Source organism: Schistocerca gregaria, chromosome 2, assembly GCF_023897955.1.
Source record: "Schistocerca gregaria isolate iqSchGreg1 chromosome 2, iqSchGreg1.2, whole genome shotgun sequence".
NCBI lineage: Eukaryota > Metazoa > Arthropoda > Insecta > Orthoptera > Acrididae > Schistocerca > Schistocerca gregaria.
The window spans coordinates 473,303,177-473,328,899 of NC_064921.1; the positions used below are offsets into that span (position 1 = coordinate 473,303,177).

At 38.9% G+C, this 25,723-nt stretch overlaps 1 protein-coding gene across 1 annotated transcript in view; it reads right to left on the reverse strand.

The window, feature by feature from the left end:
* LOC126326481 (peroxisome biogenesis factor 1-like) overlaps positions 1 to 25,723 on the reverse strand; it is a 392,188-nt gene that overhangs the window by 113,896 nt on the left and 252,569 nt on the right. The window contains exons 16-17 of the mRNA XM_049995644.1: positions 21,017 to 21,176; positions 10,074 to 10,138 (exon numbers count right to left, since the gene is read on the reverse strand). Of these exons, the coding sequence (XP_049851601.1) occupies positions 10,074 to 10,138; positions 21,017 to 21,176 (225 nt within the window). The remainder of the gene's footprint in view (positions 1 to 10,073; positions 10,139 to 21,016; positions 21,177 to 25,723) is intronic.

The following is a 25,723-nucleotide window of genomic DNA, read 5'->3' on the forward strand; positions in this document are numbered from 1 at the left end:
CTGTAATTATGTTAGACAGTGGCTGCAGAGGAAATTTTCACTGCAGTATATAACTTCATTCTGAACCCCAGACAAGGAGGTGAAATATACATGAACATTATTTTTTTGTGACATGAAACTTGCAGCTCAGCAGCAACAAGCACCACCAAGGAGTAAATATACTGGGAACTGTGTACAGGAATCCCAAAATTCTTAATGATGCTGCACCAAGATGCAAAATAAGCCTTTAGACAATTAGATACATTCCTAAGTGAAAGACACACTGAATTAAGTTTCTTCATTTATCTAGGAGGTCCGGGGATGGCACCTTTTTTAGGTTAGAATCAAGTTTCTGTTTTGAAAGAAATCACTAGAACAGATGAGCCCCACAAGAATGTTCAGAAAAGTAAAGTTAACTTATTCCACCAAAATATTAGAGGATTGACTAATAAGGTACAAGAGCTTCTTGCCTGCTTCCAGAATTTAGAGAAAAAGATAGACATTCTGTGCCTGTCTGGACACCACATGACCACAGGGTTAGATTAGTTACATATACAAGATTATAGTCTAGCAGCTTACTCGTGCAAAACTAATATGGGAAAAGGAGGAGATGTTGCATATATTAAGACAGAACACAAGTTCAAAAGCACTGACACAAGTAGATTTTGTAGTGATCAGCACATAGATATATGTGCTTGTGAATAAATGCTGAAAAACTATTCACTTTAATTTTAACAGTATATAGATCCCCACTGGGAAATTTTGAATCATTTGTGAGGAACCTGGATCCCTTCCTGTGCTGTCTGTCAGGCATCAGCAAGCAGTTAATAGTCTGTGGTGACTTCAATGTAAATTTTCTAAAGGATTCTGTTAGGAAAAATGATCTGGAAATCTTATTTGGATCCTACAATTTGCTCTCAGTAGTTAACTTTCCAACAAGGGTTTATAAAGACAGTAGGTACCTAATTGATAATGTTTTCTTTGGTGAGGCACAAAGCAATAAAATAACTGTCTACCCAGTAACAAATGCTCTCTCTGATCATGATGCACCATAAGTCAGGATAAATGACATAGTGCCTTACAGTGTGGATACACCTTAGTGGAAGTCAGTCAGAATTATTAAAGACTACCGCGCAAATTTTTTAAGAGTAGTCTATGAGAAAAAACCTGGGATGAAGTTTATAATTAACCAAATGCCAATATAAAATTTAATCTATTCCACAATAAATTCAGATCAGTATTTGAAAATAGCTTTCCGCACAAGCTAATCAGAAGGGACATTAAACAGGCATGTAAAAAACCATGGATCACTAAGGGGCTTAAAGTATCTTGTGAAAGGAAAAGGGAAATGTATCTTTTGGCAAAAACAAGCAGAGACCCTGCAGTAGTTGTGCACTGCAAAAACTACACAAAATTACTAAGAAAGGTTGTTACAAAATCAAGAAACATGCACATACTGTCAGAAATCAGTGCATCTGACAACAGAATTAAGGCAATATGGAATATAGTGAAGCAAGAGACAGGACAACCAACCACAGCAGAGGATAACAATACTGTTGAATTGAATGGAAGGATTATAAATTATGAGTCACAGGTAGCAAATGTATTTAGTAATCATTTCTTAAACATAGTAGAAAGCGTAGGGACCAACAGTTCAAGAGAAAGATCACAGCAATATGTTGAAGAGGTAACTGTCATAAAATTACATCATATGAATGTACCACTAACTTCTACTTCTGAAATTAAGAGGGTCATACATTCTCTCAAGAATAAAAGCTCTTCTGGTTTTAATGGAGTTTCCAATAGAGTACTAAAGATTTGTTCCCACAGAATAAGTAAAGTATTGTCCAAAATATGTAATGCATCACTAACTCGGGGCACTTTTCCAGAAAGACTAAAATATGCCATTGTTAAACCCCTCATTAACAAAAGTGATAAAGAGACACATCAGTAACTACTGACCTATTTCACTGCTCATAACATTTTCCAAAATTTTTGAGAAGGTGATGTATTCAAGTATAGTATCTCAAAAATGGTTCAAATGGCTCTGAGCACTTGGGACTTTACTTCTAAGGTAATCAGTTCCCTAGAACTTAGAACTACTTAAACCTAACTAACCTAAGGACATCACACAGATCCATGCCCAAGACAGGATTCGAACATGCGACCATAGCGGTCGCGTGGTTCCAGACTGTAGCACTTAGAACCACTCAGCCACCCAGCCTGGCCTATAGTATCTCACCTTGGCAACAATAATATTCTCAGCAAATCACAATTTGGGTTTTAGAAGGTTTGCTCTACTGAGAATGCCACTTACAGATTCACACACCAGATATTGTAATCATTAAATGACACAATAGCACCAGTAGGTATTTTCTGTGACCTACCCAAGGCAGTTGATTGTGTGAATCATAGTATACTCCTAGATAAATTGAAGTTTTATGGGATTGATGGTATAGGCAACCAATGGATCATGCCATATCCAACCAAAATATGCAGACACTTGTACTTAGTAGTAATTCAACCAACAGAATCCAGGGACATAATTTTGACTGGGGAGAAATCACACATGGGGTTCCCCAATGCTCAGTCTTAGGTCCACTAGTGTTTCTCATATATTTAAATGATCTACCATCTAATGTACAACAAGCAGAATTAGTTCTTCGTGCAGATGACACCAGTATTGTAATCACTCCCAGTATACATACAATAATGGAAGGAATGGTGAATAAGTATCATTGACTGGTTTTCTGTGAATGGTCTCACCCTGAATTTTACAAAGACCCATCATATTCAGTTCTGCACCTCTAGGGGTACTGCACCAGTGATAGGTGTGAGAATTGAAAAAGCACATTTTGGAGCTCCTAAAGCAATTTAGTTCAGCCACATTTGCACTTAGAATCATAGCAAATTTTGAGGAGAGAGTAATCAGTAAGTTGACATATTTTGCTTATTTTCATTCAGTAATGTCATATGGAACAATGTTCTGGGTTAACTCATATTTAAGAAAGAATGTCTTCAATGCTCAAAAACATGCTGTAAGAATAATACGTGGTGGTCAATCACAATCATCTTGTAGACATCTGTTTAAGAAGTTCGGCATTCTGACTACTGCTTAACAGTATATTTATTTCCTCATAAAGTTTGTTGTAAATAATCCACTACAGTTCAAAAGGGACAATGAAGTACATAATTACAATTCGAGAAGGAAAAATGACATTCATTATGCAACACTGAGATTGTCTTTAGCACAGGAAGGGGTGAACAATACAGCAACAAAAAATTTTGACCACTTACCCAGTGATATAAAATGTCTGACAGACAGCAAGGTAAAATTTGAAAATAAATTGAAAAAGTTTTTCCTTCACAACTCCTCCTATTCTATAGAAGAATTTCTATGTTTGAAATGTGTAAAAGGTGGTGGGTAGGAATTGCTAACTCAATTTGTATATCTTGTTTGCATTTTGGGGGGAAAATATATGGTGAGGTTTAGAGTACAAACAGATGTACAAATTAATTTGCAATATGAATGTAAAATAACTCATTCCACATCATGAAGATTTATCATGCAAAATGATCCTGGAACATGAAAGTAACTTTTTTTTTCAGTATAGTTGTATGATGGAGATAAACAGTGATTAATTTACTTATAATCAATTATTCAAAATTATAGTCACAATCACATTATTTATTTTGCCACTAACCAGTTTCAACCCGTGATGGGGTCGTCTTCAGGGCTATTTACACCATTTGGTCACTCGCCGGAGTCATCACCCTGCCCGTGCACAGTTGGTAACTATGCATTGGCAGGGTGGCGAGTCCAGCGAGCAATTTACACCATTTGGTCACTCGCTGGAGTTGTCACCCTGCCTGTGCACAGTTGGTAACTATGCATTGGCAGGGTGACGAGTCCAGCAAGCGACCAAATGATGTAAATTGCCCTGAAGATGACCCCACATGGGTTGAAACCAGTAGGCAGCAAAATAAATAATGTGATTGTAACTGTCATTTTGAATTACTGATGAAAGTAACTAACTAACTCCATTTTAATTACTATCTAGCTGGACCCACAAGAATTTTACATATTACATTTCATTTACTGTATGATTGTGAATAAAGGACATAGACACTATTCATACATTTCAACTGTGGTTGCATTGCTCTGACAGCAAGAGAAAAAAAAGAGGCTAATTTTTAAAGTGCTATCAAATCAAGTCACTTACCAGAAATTTGAATTTGGGTCTCTGATATAAAATAATTTAGTGGTTTGTCATCGTGTGATGAAAATCTGTAAGGCTGTAAGGCTCTAATGTAACTTTTTTCTAAAATGTCCTATAGAATGGTACTTCCATCTCACAAAATGTTGAACATAAGACACATTAAATCAATAAAAATCATGATGGCAACACCATACATTTTGATAATAAATGAAGCCCATTGTTTTACAGTTAACCAGAATTTACCAACCATCTACAAAGGATAAAATCAAATTATTAAAGAATTTGTAATAACACCAAGGTACGACTGAGGTAACAGATGAGAGGGCACAGTAGTAGTGGTGTACATACACTATGATTTATTACCTACTGTGCTACACACATCCAACAAAAATGAAGGTAAACAAGTGGAATATACATTCATAGAGATCAAAACCATTAACAGAAAATGCCTGACAGTGTCCTCTACAAACTCTTAAAGTAGTACGTCCGTCTGCTTCAAAACTGCTGTTTCGTGTCTCGAATTCATATATGAGCACACAATTATACATGGCATAACTAACATATATTTTCTAGACAGTAGTCCTCCCATGTAAAATTTAAGTCGATACTTATTTTTAAAACATGTTGCTACTTCAGGTTACTCCTCCCTATTGAACAAACAGTAGTCATATTCTCATAGATACATTGCAATGAAATCTCCAAAGACAGTAAATTCACACCTCTCAAGGCTCTGCACCTGGCATGTCAGCTCATGACACAATTTTCATGATGTACTTGCTAGAATGTCCCTGAAAGAAACCACAACTGACTGCTTACTGAGACTTTAAATGCATTAATTTATGTGAACTTGCACTGAGGTGCAAGAAATAGTTTCAGGAACATCACCCATTCCCTTCTCAAACCTAAAAGAAAAACTTCATGGATTTACTAATAAATTTAGTAAATTATGTGACAAATATGTCCCCCAAGGCCTAGAAAGGTAAGAAGGAAACCTGCACCTTGGTTCACAGAAGAATTAAAGCAGCTCACGAAGCTCAGAGATCACATAAACAAACTGTGCCCTATGCCTGAAAATCCAGAACAGAGTCAGTCAAGCTGTGAGAAATTCCAGACTCAGGCTTGCCCACACATTGACTGACAACAGAAATAGACCAGCCATCCTACGGAACAACCTGTACGATCTTTGTATAGGCAACGTAAAAGATGCAGCCAAAGAACTGAACTGGTCCTTCACAGCAAATACATCAACAAATAATGTGGGGACTCATTGATTACTTCATCAGCGTAAATAGCTGTAGCCATTAAAAATTCTATCTAAAGCATATTACTTGAAATGCCATCAAAAAAGCCATCATGCTATTCACATCAGCATCCACTGGACATGGTAGCACCACAGACCAAATGATGATGCTTATAATAATAATGATAATGGCGTGTGACGAGGGCCTCCCGTCGAATAGACCGCTCGGCTGGTGCAAGTCTTTCGATTTGACGCCACTTCGGCTACTTGCGTGTCGTTGGGGGTGAAATGATGTACTTACCCACTACTGCCCACTATAACAGATATTTTCAACCACTTCTTAACCACAAGTGTTTTCCCTGAGGATGGAAACAGGGGCTAGTTGAGATACTACCTAAAAATTATGTTGCCACACCACCCTCTGATTAGCAACCTATTTGCACTCTTCCTGCACTGTACAAGGCATTAAAACACATGGTCCATGACCAGTTAACAAACTATTTAACTACAAACAACCTACTAGGTGAATACCACTCATGTTTCTGTCAACATCACAGCACAACATCGACCTTAATAAGGGTAACAATGACCTCAAGCTTTCCATGGATGCACAAGAGAGAATTATCATTCACTTCTTAGACTTCAGAAAAGTCTCTGCAACTGTCAACTTTGACATTTTATTTGCCGAGCTTTGCAGCCTAAAATTCTCTCAAAGTGCAGGGCAATGGTTTTGCTAATACCTGATGTCTCACCAGCATTGCATCATGTCCGGCAGCATAAAGTCACAATGTATGCAAGTAGTAACAGGTGTCCTCTAGGGTCCTACTCTATTTTCATTGTATGTCAATAATGTGTCATACGAATTGTATACTGCAAATATCACATGTACCTTGAAGACCTCCAGTTGTATGTAAGCACAAAACCAATAAACCTGAAGACAGCTATCAAGATTCTCAGTACCAAACAGTGTGCATTATCAAAATGGATGCAGGATACTGGTTAATTAGGGCAGGCTAATTAGCACAAAGTATCAGGACTCCCTACCATATTTAACCATAAATGGGACAAATATCAGCTTCTCTCCTTTACCAGACAGTCCAGGAGTAATAACAGATGAAAATCTAAACTGAACTGAGCATATAACTGCAATGTGCATGAAGGCAGCAGTACCCTGTGAAAATATAAAAACCTCTTCCCACATGACCTGAAAAAGAAACTTTTACAAACACTTCCAATTATTGGTTACAGTAATGTTATTCCCCCACCCATGAACCATGGACCTTGCCATTGGTGGGGATGCTGGCTTGCCTCAGCAATGCAGATGGCCGTACCGTAGGTACAACCACAACGGAGGGGTATTTGTTGAGAGGCCAGACAAACGTGTGGTTCCTGAAGAGGGGCAGCAGCCTTTACAGTAGTTGCAGGGGCAACAGTCTGGATGATTGAATGATCTGGCCTTGTAACACTAACCAAAACGGCCTTGCTGTGTTGGTACTTCGAACAGCTGAAAGCAAGGGGAAACTACAGCCATAATTTTTCCCGAGGGTATGCAGCTTTACTGTATGGTTAAATGATGATGGCGTCCTCTTGGGTAAAATATTCCAGAGGTAACATAGCCCCCCATTCGGATCTCCGGGCGGGGACTACTCAGGAGGACATCATTATCAGGAGAAAGAAAACTGGCGTTCTACGGATCAGAGCGTGGAATATCAGACCCCTTAATCGGGCAGGTAGATTGGAAAATTTAAAAAGGAAAATGGATAGGTTAAAGTTAGATATAGTGGGAATTAGTGATGTTCGGTGGCAGGAGGAACAAGACTTTAGGTCAGGTGAATACAGGGTTATAAATACAAAATCAAATAGGAGTTATGCAGGAGTAGGTTTAATAATGAATTAAAAAAATAGGAGTGCAGGTAAGCTACTACAAACAGCATAGTGAATGCATTATTGTGGCCAAGATAGACACGTAGCCCATGCCTACTACAGTAGTACAACCGTTTATATGCCAACTAGCTCTGCAGTTGATGAAGAAATTGATGAAATGTATGATGAGATAAAAGAAATTATTCAGGTAGTGAAGGGAGACGAAAATTTAATAGTCATGGGTGACTGGAATTCGAGAGTAGGAAAAGGGAGAGAAGGAAACATAGCAGGTGAATATGGATTGGGGTAAGAAATGGAAGAGGAAGCTGTCTGGTAGAATTTTGCACAGAGCATAAATTAATCATTGCTAACACTTGGTTCATGAATCATGAAAGAAGGTTGTATACATGGAAGAACCCTGGAGATACTAAAAGGTATCAGATAGATTATATAATAGTAAGACAGAGATTTAGGAACAAGGCTTTAATTGTAAGACATTTCCAGGGGCAGATGTGGACTCTGACCACAATCTGTTGGTTAAGAACTGTAGATTACAACTGAAGAAACTGCAAAAAGGTGGGAATTTAAGGAGATGGGACCTTGATAAACTGGCTAAACCAGAGGTTGTAGAGAGTTTCGGGGAGAGCATAAGGGAACAATTGACAGGAATGGGGGAAAGAAATACAATAGAAGAAGAATGGGTAGCTCTGAGGGATGAAGTAGTGAAGCCAGCAGATTATCAAGTAGGTAAAAAGACAAGGGCTGGTAGAAATCCTTGGGTAACAGAAGAAATATTGAATTTAATTGATGAAAGGAGAAAATACAAAAATGCAGTAAATGAAGCAGGTAAAAAGGAGTACAAACATCTCAAAAATGAGATCGACAGGAAGTGCAAAATGGCTAAGCAGGGATGGCTAGAGGACAAATATAAGGATGTAGAGGCTTATCTCACTAGGGGTAAGATAGATACTGCCTACAGGAAAATTAAAGAGACCTTTGGAGAAAAGAGAACCACTTGCATGAATATCAAGAGCTCAGATGGAAACCCAGTTCTAAGCAAAGAAGGGAAAGCAGAAAGGTGGAAGGAGTATATAGAGGGTCTATACAATGGTGATGTACTTGAGGATAATATCATGGATATTGAAGAGGATGTAGATGAAGATGAAATGGGAGATACGATACTGCGTGAAGAGTATGACAGAGCACTAAAAGACCTGAGTCGAAACAAGGCCCCGGCAGTAGACAACATTCCATTAGAACTACTGACGGCCTTGGGAGAGCCAGTCATGACAAAACTCTACCAGCTGGTGAGCAAGATGTATGAGACAGGTGAAATACCCTCAGACTTCAAGAAGAATATAACAATTCCAATCCCAAAGAGAGAAGGGACTGACACATGTGAAAATTACCGAACTATCAGTTTAATACGTCACTGCTGCAAAATACTAACGTGATTTCTTTACAGACGAATGGAAACACACGTAGAAGTCGACCTCAGGGAAAATCAGTTTGGATTCCATAGAAACGTTGGAACACGTGAGTCAATACTGATCTAAACGCCTTATATTAGAAGAAAGATTAAGGAAAGGCAAACCTACGTTTCCAGCATTTGTAGCCTTAGAGAAAGCTTTTGACAATGTTGACTGGAATACTCTCTTTCAAATTCTGAGGGTGGCAGGGGTAAAATACAGGGAGCGAAAGGCTATTTACAATTTGTACAGAAAGGGAAGCAGTGGTTGGGAATGGAGTGAGACAGGGTTGTAGCCTATCACCAATGCTGCCATGGGCAATAGCTCTGCTAGCTGCCCTGGTTGACTTACGCGCAGGCGCCACATTGTGTCTATCTGATTGGATGCTGATGATGTCATTATGCCTATATAAGTGAGAAACCATAGCAGCCCCGGCAGTCAGTGAACTCCTGATGATGATGGTGGAGATGGTCATTGAAAGCTTGATGATTTTATTCAAACTGATGCGGCTTGAAAACTGAGAACGTTTCATTCATGTATGCCATCATGAAAGACTCTGAGGACACAGAGATCAGATTAAGTAAGTATTTAAATTAAATAAAAGCCAGTGCTAATCTTAATGCTAGTCAGAGCTTCTGATCATTTAGACTAGTCTACATGCCACCCATCATTTACCTACAAGTGACTGGCCACACATGCACAAGTGTGTGTGTAACCTAACCTGTGTGTGTGTGTGTGTGTGTGTGTGTGTGTGTGTGTGTGTGTGTGTGTCTGTGTGTGTGTTTTTAAGGAATCATTTTCTGAACAGTTACGTCCAATGCCTGTAGTTATCCAGTGTTGACCAGCTTGATCATTTCATTCTGCAATTAAGTTAGACTCATCTGCTCTATAACATTGGCATTTTTAATGTCACACCACATGATACAAATAATCTGTGAACCAAAATAGCTAATTTACAACAAGCAAATAGTATAGCAGTACTGTTTAAGGTCACAGGAGCAACCAAACAGAGACAGTGATAGGTTTAACTACATTAGAGATAAAAAATACATCCTACTTTCAGAGAGGAAACTTAGCAAATCTTACACACAGCAAATGGAATATAAATGATATGTAAAACAAAAATGACATTAATGTCTAAAAAAATCATTATTAATAAAGTTATGACATTCTCATAAGTGATATGTTTTAATAGACAACTGCCAAATCTTCATTTCTATCCATTACACATACAAGAACCACATAGCAGTCAGAATCACTGATTAAGGCAACTGAAACATATAAAATACAAATCGTACATACCTCCAATTTCTGAGTCACAGGAACACTATGTGATTCATGTAAGTCAACTGCAGTTTCCGTTAAGCCTGTAAGATTGATGGTCTGATTAATATGAACAGAAAACTTAACAAGCACAAAATATGAGAATCAAGAAGACTATGCTTTCTCTAATAAACCAAAAAAAGGCATCAAGTGATAAATTTATACAGATGTGAATGGTAGTAAAAATGAAGACTAAATTTGTATGAATTGTACTAAAAAGCTAAATGTAAGTAATAATACCTGGAGTTGGGAAGGAGTGGGGGGGGGGGGGGGGGGGTTTGGCTGTAAGAGTTAAGTAAAGTAATGTCTGTTACAGTCTTTGTGATTGTTGTTAGCAATTCATACAGTTCATCATTATAATTTGCAGTTTTGTATTTCACAGCTTCTAAAATTAGAATGTGATTCAAAATGGCAGAGAACTCAACAAAATTGCTCAGTGAGACTACTGTCATATCTTTGACTGTTTTCACCTTTGTTCAGTTCTCTATGATCTTCCATGTAGTCAGTAGATTTTGAATTGTTTACAATTGTATGTTTCTTGCACGAGTGTGAAATAAACTGCTTTCATTCACTGTATCAGGACATAAGTTTTTATTGTGGCTATTGATTCCACAAGAACATCTATTGTTACGTACTTCTAGTAGATGCAGATACTGTTGCACTAATTGCTGTTCCAAAGGATACACAGTACTGCAATGATATTCATGAAAGAGGTACATTTTGATGATTTTCTGTAACTATGAGTTTCTGTAACAGGAAATGCTGCAAAATGGTTGAGATCCCATTTTTTCTGACAGGAAGCATGAGGTGTTAAAAGTAAAGAGATGTGAATTTAAGCTATCATTCATCACCCAAATGGGTACTAATTACATGTGGTGTCCTACAAGATTCCATCTTAGGAGTCTTACTTTTTCTTGTATATGTCAATGAACTCTCATCCATAACATCACTGGATGCCAAGTATGTTTTTGTTTGTAGGTGACATAAACATTGCAATAAAGAGCAAATCAAGTATAGTCCAGAAAGATCTGTTAACAAAATTATTGTGGACATTAGTAACCCCCCCCCCAAGAACCATGGACCTTGCCGTTGGTGGGGAGGCTTGCGTGCCTCAGCGATACAGATAGCCATACGGTATCTGTTGAGAGGCCAGACAAACGCGTGGTTCCTGAAGAGGGGCAGCAGCCTTTTCAGTAGTTGCAAGGGCAACAGTCTGGATTATTGACTGATCTGACCTTGTAACACTAACCAAAATGGCCTTGCTGTGCTGGTACTGCGAACGGTTGAAAGCAAAGGGAAACTACAGCCGTCATTTTTCCCGAGGGCATGCAGCTTTACTGTATGGTTAAATGATGGCGTCCTCTTGGGTAAAATATTCCAGAGGTAAAATAGAATCTCCGCGCAAAGACTACTCAGGAGGATGTCATTACCAGGAGAAAGAAAACTGGCGTTCTACGGATCGGAGCGTGGAATGTCAGATCCCTTAATTGGGCAGGTAGGTTAGAGAATTTAAAAAGGAAAATGGATGGGTTAAAGTTACATATAGTGGGAATTAGTGAAGTTCGGTGGCAGGAGGAAAAAGACATTTGGTCAGGCGAATACAGGGTTATAAATACAAAGTCAAATAGTGGTAATGCAGGAGTAGGTTTAATAATGAATAAAAAAATAGGAATGCGGGTAAGCTACTACAAAAAGCATAGTGAACGCATTATTGTGGCCAAGATAGACACGAAGCCCATGCCTACTAAAGTAGAACAAGTCTATGTGCCAACTAGCTCTGGAGATGACGAAGAAATTGAAGAAATGTATGATGAAATAAAAGAAATTATTCAGATAGTGAAGGGAGATGAAAATTTAATAGTCACAGGCTACTGGAATTCGGTAGTAGGAAAAGGGAGAGACGGAAACGTAGTAGGTGAATATGGATTGGGGGTTAGAAATGAAAGAGGAAGCCGTCTGGTAGAATTTTGCACAGAGCACAACTAAATCATTGCTAACACTTGGTTCAAGAATCATAAAAGAAGGTTGTATAAATGGAAGAAGCCTGGAGATACTGGCAGAGTATCAGATAGATTATATAATGGTAAGATAGAGATTTAGGAACAAGGTTTTAATTGTAAGATCTTTCCAGGGGCAGATGTGGACTCTGACCACAATCTATTGGCTATTAACTGTAGATTGAAACTGAAGAAACTGCAAAAAGGTGGGAATTAAAGGAGATGGGACCTGGATAATCTGAAAGAACCAGAGTTTGTAGAGTGTTTCAGGGAGACCGTAAGGCAACAAATGGCAGGAATGGGGGAAAGAAATACAATAGAAGAAGAATGGGTAGCTTTGTGGGATGAAGTAGTGAAGGCAGCTGAGGATCAAGTAGGTAAAAAGACGAGGGCTAGTAGAAATCCTTGGGTAACAGAAGAAATATTGAATTTAATTGATGAAAGGAGAAAATATATAAATGCAGTAAATGAAGCAGGCAAAAAGGAGTACAAACATCTCAAAAATGAGATCGACAGGAAGTGCAAAATGGCTAAGCAGGGATGGCTAGAGGATAAATGTAAGGATGTAGAGGCATATCTCACTAGGGGTAAGGTAGATACTGCCTACAGGAAAATTAAACAGACCTTTGGAGAAAAGAGAACCACTTGTATGAATATCAAGAGCTCAGATGGAAACCCAGTTTTAAGCAAAGAAGGGAAAGCAGAAAGGTGGAAGAGTATATAGAGGGCCTATACATGGGCGATGTAGTTGAGGACCATATTATGGAAATCGAAGAGGATGTAGATGAAGATAAAATGGGAGATACGATACTGTGTGAAGAGTTTGACAGAGCACTAAAAGACCTGAGTCGAAACAAGGCCCTGGGAGTAGACAACATTCCATTAGAACTACTGACGGCCTTGGGAGAGCCAGTCCTGACAAAATTCTACCATCGGGTGAGCAAGATGTATGAGACAGGTGAAATACCCTCAGACTTCAAGAAGAATATAACAATTCCAATCCCAAAGAGAGAAGGGACTGACACATGTGAAAATTACTGAACTATCAGTTTAATAAGTCAAGGCTGCAAAATACTAACACGAATTCTTTACAGACGAATGGAAAAACTGATAGAAGCCGACTTTGGGGAAGATCAGTTTGGATTCCGTAGAAATATTGGAACATGTGAGGCAATACTGATCCTACGGCTTATCTTAGAAGAAAGATTAAGGAAAGGCAAACCTACGTTTCTAGCATTTGTAGACTTAGAGAAAGCTTTTACAATGTTGACTGGAATACTCTCTTTCAAATTCTGAAGGCGGCAGGCGTAAAATATAAGGAGCAAAAGGCTATTTACAATTTGTATAGAAACCAAATGGCAGTTATAAGAGCTGAGGGGCATGAAAGGGAAGCAGTGGTTGGGAAGGGAGTGAGACAGGGTTGTGGCCTCTCCCCGATGTTATTCAATCTGTATATTGAGCAAGCAGTGAAGGAAACAAAAGAAAAATTCGGAGTAGGTATTAAAATCCATGGAGAAGAAATTATAACTTTGAGGTTCGCCGATGACATTGTAATTCTGTCAGAGACAGCAAAGGACTTGGAAGAGCAGTTGAATGGAATGGATGGTGTCTTGAAAGGAGGATATAAGATGAACATCAAAAAAAGCAAAACAAGGATAATGGAATGTAGTCGAATTAAGTCAGGTGATGGTGAAGGTATTAGATTAGGAAATGAGACACTTAAAGTAGTAAAGGAGTTTTGCTATTTGGGAAGCAAAATAACTGATGATTGTTGAAGTAGAGAGGATATAAAATGTAGACTGGCAATGGCAAGAAAAGAGTTTCTGAAGAAGAGAAATTAGTTAACATCGAGTATAGATTTAAGTGTCAGGAAGTCGATTCTGAAAGTATTTGTATGGAGTGTAGCCATGTATGGAAGTGAAACATGGACTATAAATAGTTTAGAGAAGAAGAGAATAGAAGCTTTCGAAATGTGATGCTACAGAAGAATGCTGAAGATTAGATGGGTAGATCACATAACTAATGAGGAGGTGTTGAATAGGATTAGGGAGAAGAGAAGCTTGTGGCACAACTTGACTAGAAGAAGGGATCGGTTGGTAGGACATGTTCTGAGGCATCAAGGGATCACCAATTTAGTATTGGAGGGCAGAGTGGAGGATAAAAATCGTAGAGGGAGACCAAGAGATGAATACACTAAGCAGATTTAGAAGGATGTAGGTTGCAGTAGGTACTGGGAGATGAAGAAGCTTGCACAGGATAGAGTAGCATGCAGAGCTGCATCAAACCAGTCTCAGGACTGAAGACCACCACCACCACCACCACCACCACCACCACCACCACCACAACCACAACAACAACAACAACAACAACAACATCAGTAAACAGTTTCCAGCCAATTTTTAATCCTTTGAAAAAAAATACACTACATGCAGTTTAGAACTTTTAAGGGGTTCCCCACCAATATATACCTAAGATACGACTACAAGCAAACACTGTAAGTTGACACTTTAATTCTTGGGATTACAGCCTGAAAATAAATTACACTGGGAGGAGCACACCCTAGCCCTGCTCAGGTGCCTAAACAAATCTCTATTTACAATGTGAATTTTGTCATACAAAGGAGATATAAAAACAAAAAGCTAGAATACTATGCTTACTTTCATTTCATAATGTCATATGGGATTATGTTTTGGGTAACCCATCAAGCCACACTAAAATTTTCTGACTCCAAAAATGTGTAATAAGAATTACTTGTGGTATGATATCAAGAACATCATGCACAGGTATACTGTCTATTGCTTTCAAACATATTCATTGCTTGGCAAAATTTTTCATTAAAATATATCTCTTTTACAAACCAACCGATCAGTTTATAGAATCAGTACTAGAAATAAGAATAATCTTGACAAAGATTTAAAGTCACCTACTTTAGTCTTGAAAAGTGCCCATTATTGAGGAACACACATTTTCAATAACTTACCAGCAGCCATAAAAAGTTTAACTACTAATAAAGTTCATTTAAGGTGAGGCTAGAGGATTTATTAGTGACCAATTATGCATATTCCATTGATTAGTTTCTTACTAGAACCAACTGAAATGCATATCTTGCTAATAATATAAAATAATGTGAGTATTATGTACAATCTGACTTCTGTATAAATTCAGTGCATTGATGCTATCATTGTAAATAAATTGTTGTAAAATCATTTTTCTATTTGATGCTGTGTGGATACAACAGTTTAAGAATTAACATATGCAGCTTAGTGCATTGAACACTTACACGTTTAGTGACAACTTTGCAGTTACCTTGTAGATGAAAATATGTTCCACATTTTTTTGACTTACTTCACATCAATGAGGATCATTTCACTCAGGACATGAAGAGGGTACATTAGCCTATTTGTTTTCCTTTGTAAATATTTATTGTGTATTCCTGTTTTCTGATATGACCTACATTCTGGATGATGCCCTCACTGAGAGTCTATTGGAAGGAAAAGTACATCTTACCTAATTTAATCTGAAGCTGTCCTTCAGACAAGGCTCTACAAATAGGAAATAAGAAACAGTGGTACAGTCGTATAATGAGGAGACAGTAAACCATTTTCTGTCAACTATGTAGCACTATAATTCAAAATTCACTGTATTTTACTGGTTTCAGGGAAGTCACTTTCAGGAAAAATCTAAACTTGTGCACAAGCAATAACATTGTTTTTGTCTAGTATCTAACAACTATGGCTATTTTTATCTTAACAGAAAGCAGAGTTTTGAGAGCATACTTTGATTTGCTGGGACGGAATCACAGTTTCATTCTTTCTGCATCTAAAGAATATTCTTTGCTGAATAGCTCCATTTTCCAATTTTTTTGTTTATTTTGCAGCTCCAGAGCATGGCTGATCTGATGACTTACAGTTGACCTTCTACTCCTCTCTTTTTGTTGGGAAATCTACACATGGAATCTTAACCTTACAATAATGACATTTTTTGTACAAGAATGTATTCTGACTTGTTGTGCTTGCTCAATGAGGCAATGAGGAGGATGTATCCATATAGAAAAAGTAGTTGTGATACCTCAGTCTTTATTCTACTTCCTGGTATTTGTGTAAGGCTTAAGCTTTGGTAATGCCATATTTTTCTAGTCTTTCTGATCAGCACTTGACTACCCTACTTTACTGATCTGAGTACATTCTTCCCCTAAAAAATAATTCCATATGACACTATGAATGAACCACACAGCCTATCCACACTGCCTTTATAAGATAGGTATTTAAAATATTTGATAGCTTCACAGCACGCGCACGCAAGTGCGCACGCGCGCGCGCGCACACACACACACACACACACACACACACACACACACACACACACACACACACACACACACAAATAATACTAAAGTATCATGAATTGCATCCAATATCTAAAATCCATATTATGTATATGAGGGGTCAGCAAATCTATAGTTTCCTGTTTTCTGATACCCACTAGTTTAGCTATGGGACCATCTCTCATTTTCAAAAAATCTTGAGGTTTTGAGCCATCACCCCCAAAAATTCAATCACACCAACATGATCCACTTAAAACATGTGCATGCTTACATGAAAGAATATATTTTTGTTGGACAGTTGACTTCCAATGAGCCTTTTATCTTTCACTGTCATATATTTGCAAGGAAACCCATCATAGATAACACTCATTGATGTATTATTTTACCTCTGCACCCATCTTGCAATAACTAGATGGTACAAATGTCAGAAAAGTATACAGTAACCTGCTTTTTACTACATGATTATGGGTACAAAATAATTATTCTGATTTTATTATTTCAAAAATTATCTGTATGGCCCTATAGAAGTATGAGAGTACTTTTTTGTGCACAAGTTGGAAAATTAAATGACTGACTCCTGACAAGAAATTCTTGAAGTTTCCTGCAAGCAGAGTGCAGATATTGGGTATAGTATCTGATGCTAATATTTACTATGTCTGGATCTGAATAACTAAGTAATTGACAAAAATGTTTTTGTACAGGACAGTTGTCATAAAAACAACCAATCAGAAGGAGTTTCATTACACTTCTATTCTCTCCACCACTATCATATAACTCTGCTACCTCAGGTGCTACTTGCCACAGTCAGTTGTAAATAATGCTTGCGGCTGGTAACGTCACAATGGGAGTTCATTTTCATTGTCTGCATTGTTTCTCTAAGCAGTGTGTTTATTTTATGCTACAAAATGTGCTAAACAAGTTGTAAAAGTGACCACAGAAGTCATAAGGATGTTATTATTCCATTAACTGACCCAACACTGGATGGTAACTGGATGCCTGTGAATGTATCCAGAAAGAAAATGCTCAGCTGTTCCTGCCACAGACAGACCCTGAATAGGCAACATTGCCCCTTTCTATGCTCAACGATTATTATTATTATTATTATTATTATTATTATTATTATTATTATTATTACTCTCTCTCTCTCTCTCTCTCTCTCTCCCCCATGGATTCTAAATAGTCTCACTGCCCACAGGTGGTTATGGAACAGTCACCCCAGTAGTGGCTGGGTGGCGGGGATAGATGCTGGTGATTTGAACAGACAGAGCCCAGTAAGCTTGGTGGATCACAAGGAGAAGATGTCGAATATACGGTAGAGGGTCACCAGCATCTGCACACAGGCTAGTAACGGTACTCATGCAATAAGCCCTTGTTGGCAGCCTAATGCCCTTGTGATGGACCAAGTCCAGAATTTTGATGTAGTCTCACAAAGTCTTCTTAAAGTTGGAGCCGACTTGCCCTGAAGCATTTCAATTTTAGTTCTGTAAGGCATGGCAGCCATGTTAGCCTCTCATCAAAAGTGATGCCCAGATATTTCATCTTTTCCTAAAAAGTGAGAACAGTATCCCCCAGTTTTAAAAAAGGTAAATTATAAAGAGAGAGAGAGAGAATAAAAGCAATGCAGACAGTTTTCTCACAAGCAAATTTGAAATCTGTGGTGTTTGGCCATACCTCCAATTGCCTGATCATCAAATGCAATTGCTGAATAGGCACTGCAGGGTTGGAGGATGTAAAGATGATGGAGAAGTCATTCACAATGAACATTGAACTCCTCACCACAGAAGCAATACTGTTGATCACTACGGCAAATGCCAATTCACTTATGAGAGTGTCCGCCCCGGTAGCCGAGTGGTCAGCGCGACAGACTGTCAAACCAAAGGGCCCGTGTTTGATTCCCGGCTGGGTCGGAGATTTTCTCCACTCAGGGACTGGGTGTTGTATTGTCCTAATCATCATCATTTCATCCCCATCGACGCGCAAGTCGCCGAAGTGGCGTCAAATCAAAAGACTTGCACCAGGCGAACGGTCTACCCGACGGGAGGCCCTCGTCACATGACATTTCATTTCATTTTCACTTATGAGAGTTGTTCAATAATTAATGCCCCAATTTTTTTTCAGAACATATTTACTGTTAAGAGTCAGAATTTGGTGACAATATACATCAACATGTCTTGTACATGTCCCTATTTTTCTAGATAGTCTCCAGCAGGTTCTATGGCCGTATGCCAACATTGTGGAAGAGCATGTATTCCCTGCTGGTAAAAGCTCTTGTCCTGTAGGCGTAACCATGTTTTCACTGCATGACTGACACTCCCGTCACAGCGTGTTCTCCATAGAGATTCTTTAAGTGGCCCAAAAAGATGGAAGCCCGAGGGTACCACATCTGGACTGCAGGGAGGATGAGGCAGTGATGTTCAACGCAATTTGGTGATGTGTTCCTGGGTTCTAAGACTTGTGTGTGGGCATGCATTATCATGTTGGAGGAAGACTGCTGATGGATTCTTGTCTGACCAAACACATTGGAAACGGTTCTTGAGCTTATTCAGCATCTTCACATAAAGTGATGGTTGACCATCTTGGCATCACAGCCACGAGAATGATGCCATCACAATCCCAGAAGACTGTCACCATGACTTTTCCGGCAGAGGGGTTGCCTTGAATTTCTTCTTTTGTGGTACCTGAGGATGACGGCACTCCATGGACTGCCTTTTCATTTCCAGTGCAAAGTGATGCACCCTGCATTTGTTCCCCATAACAATCCGTGACAGAAAGGCCTCTCCATCGATCTCAAAGTGCTCCAGCAATTCAGATAAAATGGCTTCTCTTTGAATCTTGTGGTCCACTGTGAGCATTCATGGAACCCATAGTGAGCACCTCCTTGAATATCCAAGAATCTTGATCATTGCAAATGCACTTCCAATGCTGACTGACAACTGTAGAGCCAAATAACAAGTTGTGATGCACCGGTCAGCATGAATAATGAGATCCGCATGATTCAGCATGTCTGGAACAGTGGCTGTGACAGGAGATCATGGAGCTCTTTTTCTGCATTTTCTGGGCTGTAACTTTCTTTACCCATCACCCAACTGTACTCCTATCAACTGCAGCATCACCACACACTGCACACATATGTTTCTATTTCTGCACACAAGGATTCAGTAACAGCATACTGCTTGTAACACGAGTCATATGTACACACAACTTTGACACTGCACTACAGCTCTGCCATCTGTCAGAACAATTCAAAACATCACCGGCACACAAAACAAACATCAAATGTGGAGCACAAAGAAGGACATTTGTCTATGTATATTAATGAATTTTTTAAAAAAATGTGGGGCATTACTTACTGAATGACCCTCTTAAAACACACTGAGGTATGTCATTCCCCTGCTTGAAATGGTCAGACAGGGCATTTCTAACATTAAATCTCAAATACCTAATCAAGAGGAAGGACTGCATGTAAGTAGGGAGTTATCCACAGAAATGCCACTTGTAGAGCCACAAAACAATATTATGCCTCCAGGCAGTATTATGGGCCTTCTCCAAACTGAAGAATAATTGACAAGTTGTTACTTACATAGGAAAGCTTGTTGAATCAGCAGTTCAAGCAGGATTTGGTTATCAAGTGTGGAGTGATTCTTCCTGAACCTGCACTGAGAGTGACTTAGCTGTAATGAGGTTTTAACAACCTACACTAGGTTTGGTTAACCATGCACTTCAGTGTCTTTCTTACGCAGCTTGTGAGACTAATGCTACAATTACTACTAGGGTAAGTCCAATCCTTCCCTGGTTTTAAAATACAGAGTGAAATGGGTTCTTTCCGTGAGGCAGGATATATTCCTGTCAGCCAAATCTCATTAAAAATCTGAAAGAGGACCTTCTTTGACTGCAAGGTTTACGGTTCCAGCATGTGTTTGTTATCAGGTCATCACCAGACACACTATTATGAGCTACTGACAATGCAGGATCAAGCTCCCACAGAGAGAAACACTGTTAGTATTCTTCCATGTTGATGAAACAGAGATCAAGACCAACCCTCTCCTGTGCTACATGATGATGACAGAAAGCTAAATCATGGCAAGAATTGACCATAATGTCCTAAAGGATTCAGTCATTGTCCGAGCAATGTCTCTCTGCTATCAGCAGTCATGAGTTGTGCCAGGGAATTATTCCTATTGGCATCCCACACTTTGCTTGCATGAGTGGACCTATTGATGGAGTTCAGGAACTGTTGCTAGATCTCTGCCTGTTCTCTCAAATTATCCTCTAAGCATGTTTCAGATGGATCCACATAGGGTAGTTGTGACTGCCATGAAGGATATCATCCACCCCCACTGAGCGGTGTCCACAAGGTTTGGTGAGCAGAACGAGAGGTCCATGGCTGTAGCAGAACCTGTAGTGGTGCTGAAATACATAGCTTGATCCATGTTCAGCATGATGATGTCTTTTATGTTCATGAGAGATCCTCAACTATTTCACCCCCGAGTAACTGGTGTTGGACCTTCATGGTGCACCCCCACTTTTGACTATCAATTACATTGTTATTTTGATTGAGGTACAGGAAGAAATATAAACAATGCTCATGTAAAAAATCATACCTTGTTGTTCTTCCAGTGCCATTATTTGTGCTGTATACAGTAATGACTGAAGGTCAGCTCCTGTAAAGCCTGGTGACTTCTGAGCTATCTTTGAAAGGTCCACATCATCAGAAAGTTCAACTTTCCGGCTGAGAACTTTTAATATTGATAAACGATCTTCCTAAAAATAAAAACAAATATATTTGTATTTAGAGTTCTCATGCCTGCATAAAAGTAGCTTGCTCAAATGTAACAAACATTCATAAGATTCTATTAAGGAGACATGCACAAACCATGTAAACTAGATAATGCTGGCTTGAAGACAAAGTAGTGAATCATTATCCATTGTGTCCAATTGTCTTTTATTTTATTCCAAATATCATATCTCAGCATGACTACTGTGTGATATGACATTATGAAGGATGTGGTTTTACCAATGGTCTGGACTTCACAGGGGAGTTCTTGGAACCAAAAGAGAACCCTGCATAAACATAAGTCCAAATATTCTCCTGCTTCTCAACAATAACCCTTGATATGTTTGAATAACACTTTTTCAATATGTCTTTCATGTTTACCTTTCCAAAATATGTTATCTTGTTGTATGTGATAGTTACATCACCATGCATACAGACTTCACATGAATCAAGACCCACTTTATTAACTTGGAGCATAAGTTTGCAGCACTTTTGTTTTGAATGTTGGTACTCTGGTTGTTATGGGTTTATTTATTGATGGTCATATTTTATTTGTAGTTCACTGCTCCTATCTGAGTTTACATATTGTCATTCTGTCATCTGAAGATAGTGGCATGAGTTTTGGATGCTATAAAATGGAGTGCTAAGAGGAGAAATTAGAATATTTCCAACATGCTCTTCTGTCTGAGTTTAGTAGAGGAGTGATAGCAGTGGAGGCAGCCAGGAATGTTTGCACCATGTATGAGGATAATGCCATTGGACAGAGCATGGCAAGAAATTTGTTTTCTTGTTTTAAGGAGGATCATTTTGGTATTAGGGACTCTCCATGTAAGGCCTTTGGGCTTTGATGAAGAGCATTTAAACACTTTAATCCACTTTTATCCACATTAGTGTACTTGAGAACTTGCAAATGTGATGAACTGTGATCATTCCACTACTGTGGGACATTTGTAGGTGATGTGGTGGATTCAAAAATTGGGTGTATGGGTACTGCATGCTCTAAACCAAATCACAAAAATCAGTGGGTAGCCAAATGTGCGCCTCTGCTTGCTTGTCATCAATTGGCTCATGAACAACACCTACCCAGTATCATTAATGGTGGTGAGAACTGGTGTCTTCATCCTAACATTAGGGAAAGAGAGGAAGGTTTGAGCCCAAACAAAGCAGTGATTCCACATACAAAGACCTTGTGCATCCACAAAACACAGCATTATGCATCTGATGGAACAGTGATGGTGTGGAGTACTATGAACTGCTTCCCTGACGTGTAACCATTACGGCTGACATTTTTTCAACAGCTGAGATGTTTTGCAGGCACAGTCCAAGAACAATAACCAGGAAGACTGCATTAAGTGATGCTGTTACAAGATAACACTTGCTTGCATTCTGCTCAACTGACAAAAAACACTACACAGGAGTTTGGTTGGGAAGTCATTCTGCACCCACCTTATTCATCTGATCTTGTACTCTCAGATTTTCAGCTTTACCACACTCTACTGAACAACCTTTAAGGAACTTCCTTTCCCTACGAAAATGCACTCTCAACATGGCACAAAGAGTTCTTCACCCCAAAATAACATGATTTCTACAGTTGAGGAATCAAGCAGTTAGCCTAGCATTAACAGACTGTTGTAAACAGCAAAGGAGAATATATTATTGATGACTCACATCTCTGTTATCTGTATCTATTGTGTTTATTAAACTTATGGAAAAATGCAATGAACTTATGCACCAACCCAATACATGTAAAATATAAGACTAAGTTCTCATTTTCTCACTTCTTAAGTTTAAAATAGAGTTTCATAGTATTTTTGCCAAAAATAATCATTATCTTTTTCTTAAATGCATTTTAATACAAAATTTACACACTTAAAAATTTGTACAATGAAACCAGCCAAACTTGCAAAGAAACTAGTCATTGAGTGAATATAAAAAAGTGAAATCTGTAACTTTGGGTGGTTTTTCATTGTACTGATTAACAGAAGTTGTTGACCTACAATTACTCCCATATGCTGGAATTCGTACTTAAAAATTTAACACACAATACATAAATCATGCATCATAAATAGCCTCTGGATCATCTGCAGTGGAAGAATCTGTCAATGCCATAGTCAGTTCATTTCCCGTGACAGATTTCTTTACATGCAAGTTATTTGTAGTAGCTGAAGCATCTCCACAATGCAATTGACATTTGTTTGAAGTGCCACACTGTCTTGCAAAGAAGTGCTTCATTGCCAGCTGTATAAACTGTTTTGCCAGTTGATTATACAATTCTTTGTAACATTTAGGAGAATGTTCAACTTCTCTCTTCACTACTGTACTCCTTACTCATTCAGGATCACTGTTCTTCAAAAACTATCATTGCAGCATCAATCACTCTCAAGGCATCGGCCATTTTCTTCATTGTCAGCTTCCTAACAGATGGAACTTCTTCAACTTCAGCCTCTTCTTTATTATTGTTCTCACTGAAAACTACCAATCTTCATTGATCACGTTCTTAGAATGTGAGATTAGGTCACATATTCTCTTCACAGACCTCAGTGAATTCAAACTGTTGTGCCATGTCCACAGTGTGTCTCATTGCAACAGTGAAATCACTGACCACTTCATCTTTTAGCACTCACACAGCATGGGGCCACAGTTTCCTCCATACACCATTCATACATTCTGGAGTGATGTCAGTCCATGTGTCTCTAGTGACATTTTATCACAGTCTTAATATTAAACTGTCACCAAAAAAATCTTCATTGTAACTTTGTCATTTGAATCACATTCTTCCATGAGATTGGAGACAGTTTTATTCAGATAGCAAACCTTAAATTTAAAAATAACTTCCTGGTCCATGGGTTCCAAGATAGATGTAGTGTTAGGCAGGAGAAACAGGACTTCACAGTTTTTATTAGAATCAGTAATGAAAAGTGGGTGGCTGCAGCATTATCAAGGAGGAGAAAAATTTTGAAAGGGATTTTTTCCTTTCTCATGGCAGATCTTCATTTCTCTATTATGTACAGCAACAAAATTGTCATTGAAAATAGTATAAGTTGTCAAACCTTTTTTATTCCATCTCGAATGAACAGTCAGCATGGTCCTCACAACCTTTAAAGACCTAGAATTTTAAGAGTGGTAGATCATAACGGATTTTAATTTTCAGTCACTTGCAATATTTTCTTCAAAAAGAAGGGGGCATAATCCTTGGCAGCCTTGAAACCACAAGCTGTTTTTTATTCAACAAAGATGAAGATGGGTTCATTTCCAAAGCAAAGTAAGCACATTTGATCAGCACAGCCTTTTCCTGTCAATTTCCTTAAATCTCTTTTCAAATTCCTCAGCTTCAACTTCATCTGCTGCCACTGTCTCTACTCTGTTTTAATGGTGTGAAAGCCAAAACGATACCTGAAGCAATCAAAGCAACCTGAGGTGGACGAGAAAGGTGTTGCATCATCTTCTTCTTTCATCAAATCTGCATACAAGCTGTTGGTTTTGGCTTTAACAGCAGCTCCAGAGAGAGGCTTGTGGTTGTGGGTGGTGCTCAGCTCAATGGCTTAGAATTTTTTCATTCTTTCCATCACCTCTAAGTGCGATTTGTTCACTCTATAGCTTGAAATAGCCAAAGATTGGGCAGTTTTTCATACTGACTCAACAGTATGACAAATAGTTCTCAGCACGCACACGCACACAGGTACACACGCATGTGTTAATGCAACTCACAAACATGACTGCAGTCTCAGGCAACTGAAACAGCACTGTGAGCACCAACACCAGTGCATGCTGGGAGTGGCAACTGGCTGGGGTATGGAGGAGTCTGGAGTGGGGAAGTAGCGGAAAAGGAGAGAGGTAAAAAGACTGAGAGTGATGCAGGAATGATGGCTGTATAGTGCTGGAATGGGAACAGGGAAGAGGCTGGATGCATGAGGACACTAACTAACAAAAGTTGAGGCAAGGAGGGTTATGAGAACGTAGGATGTATTGCAGGGAAAATTCCCACTTGCACAATTCAGTAAAGCTGGTGTTGGTGCGAAGGTTCCGTATGGCACAGGTTGTGGAGCAGTCATTGAAATGAAGGATGTCAAGTTTGGCAGCTTGATCAGCAACCAGGGTGTCCACTTGTTTAATGGCCACGGTTTGTCAGTGGCCATTCATGCAGACAGACAGCTTGTTGGTTGTCATGTCCACATAGAAGCAGCACAGTGATTGCAGCCTAGCTTGGAGATCACATCACTGGTTTCACAGGTAGCCCTGCCTTCAATGGGATAGGTGATGTTCGTGACTGGGCTGGAGTAGGTGGTGGTGGTGGGAGGATAAATGGGACAGGTCTTGCATCTAGGTCTATTTACAAGGGTATGAGCCATGAGGTAAGGGGTTGGGAGCAGGGATAGTGTAAGGATGGATGAGTATATTGTGTAGGTTCAGTGGATGGCGAAATACCACTGTGGGAGGAGTGAGAAGGATAGTGGGCAGGACTTTTCTCATTTCAGGGCATGACGAAAGGTAGTCGAAAACCTAGCAGGGAATGTAATTCCATTGCTCCAGTCCT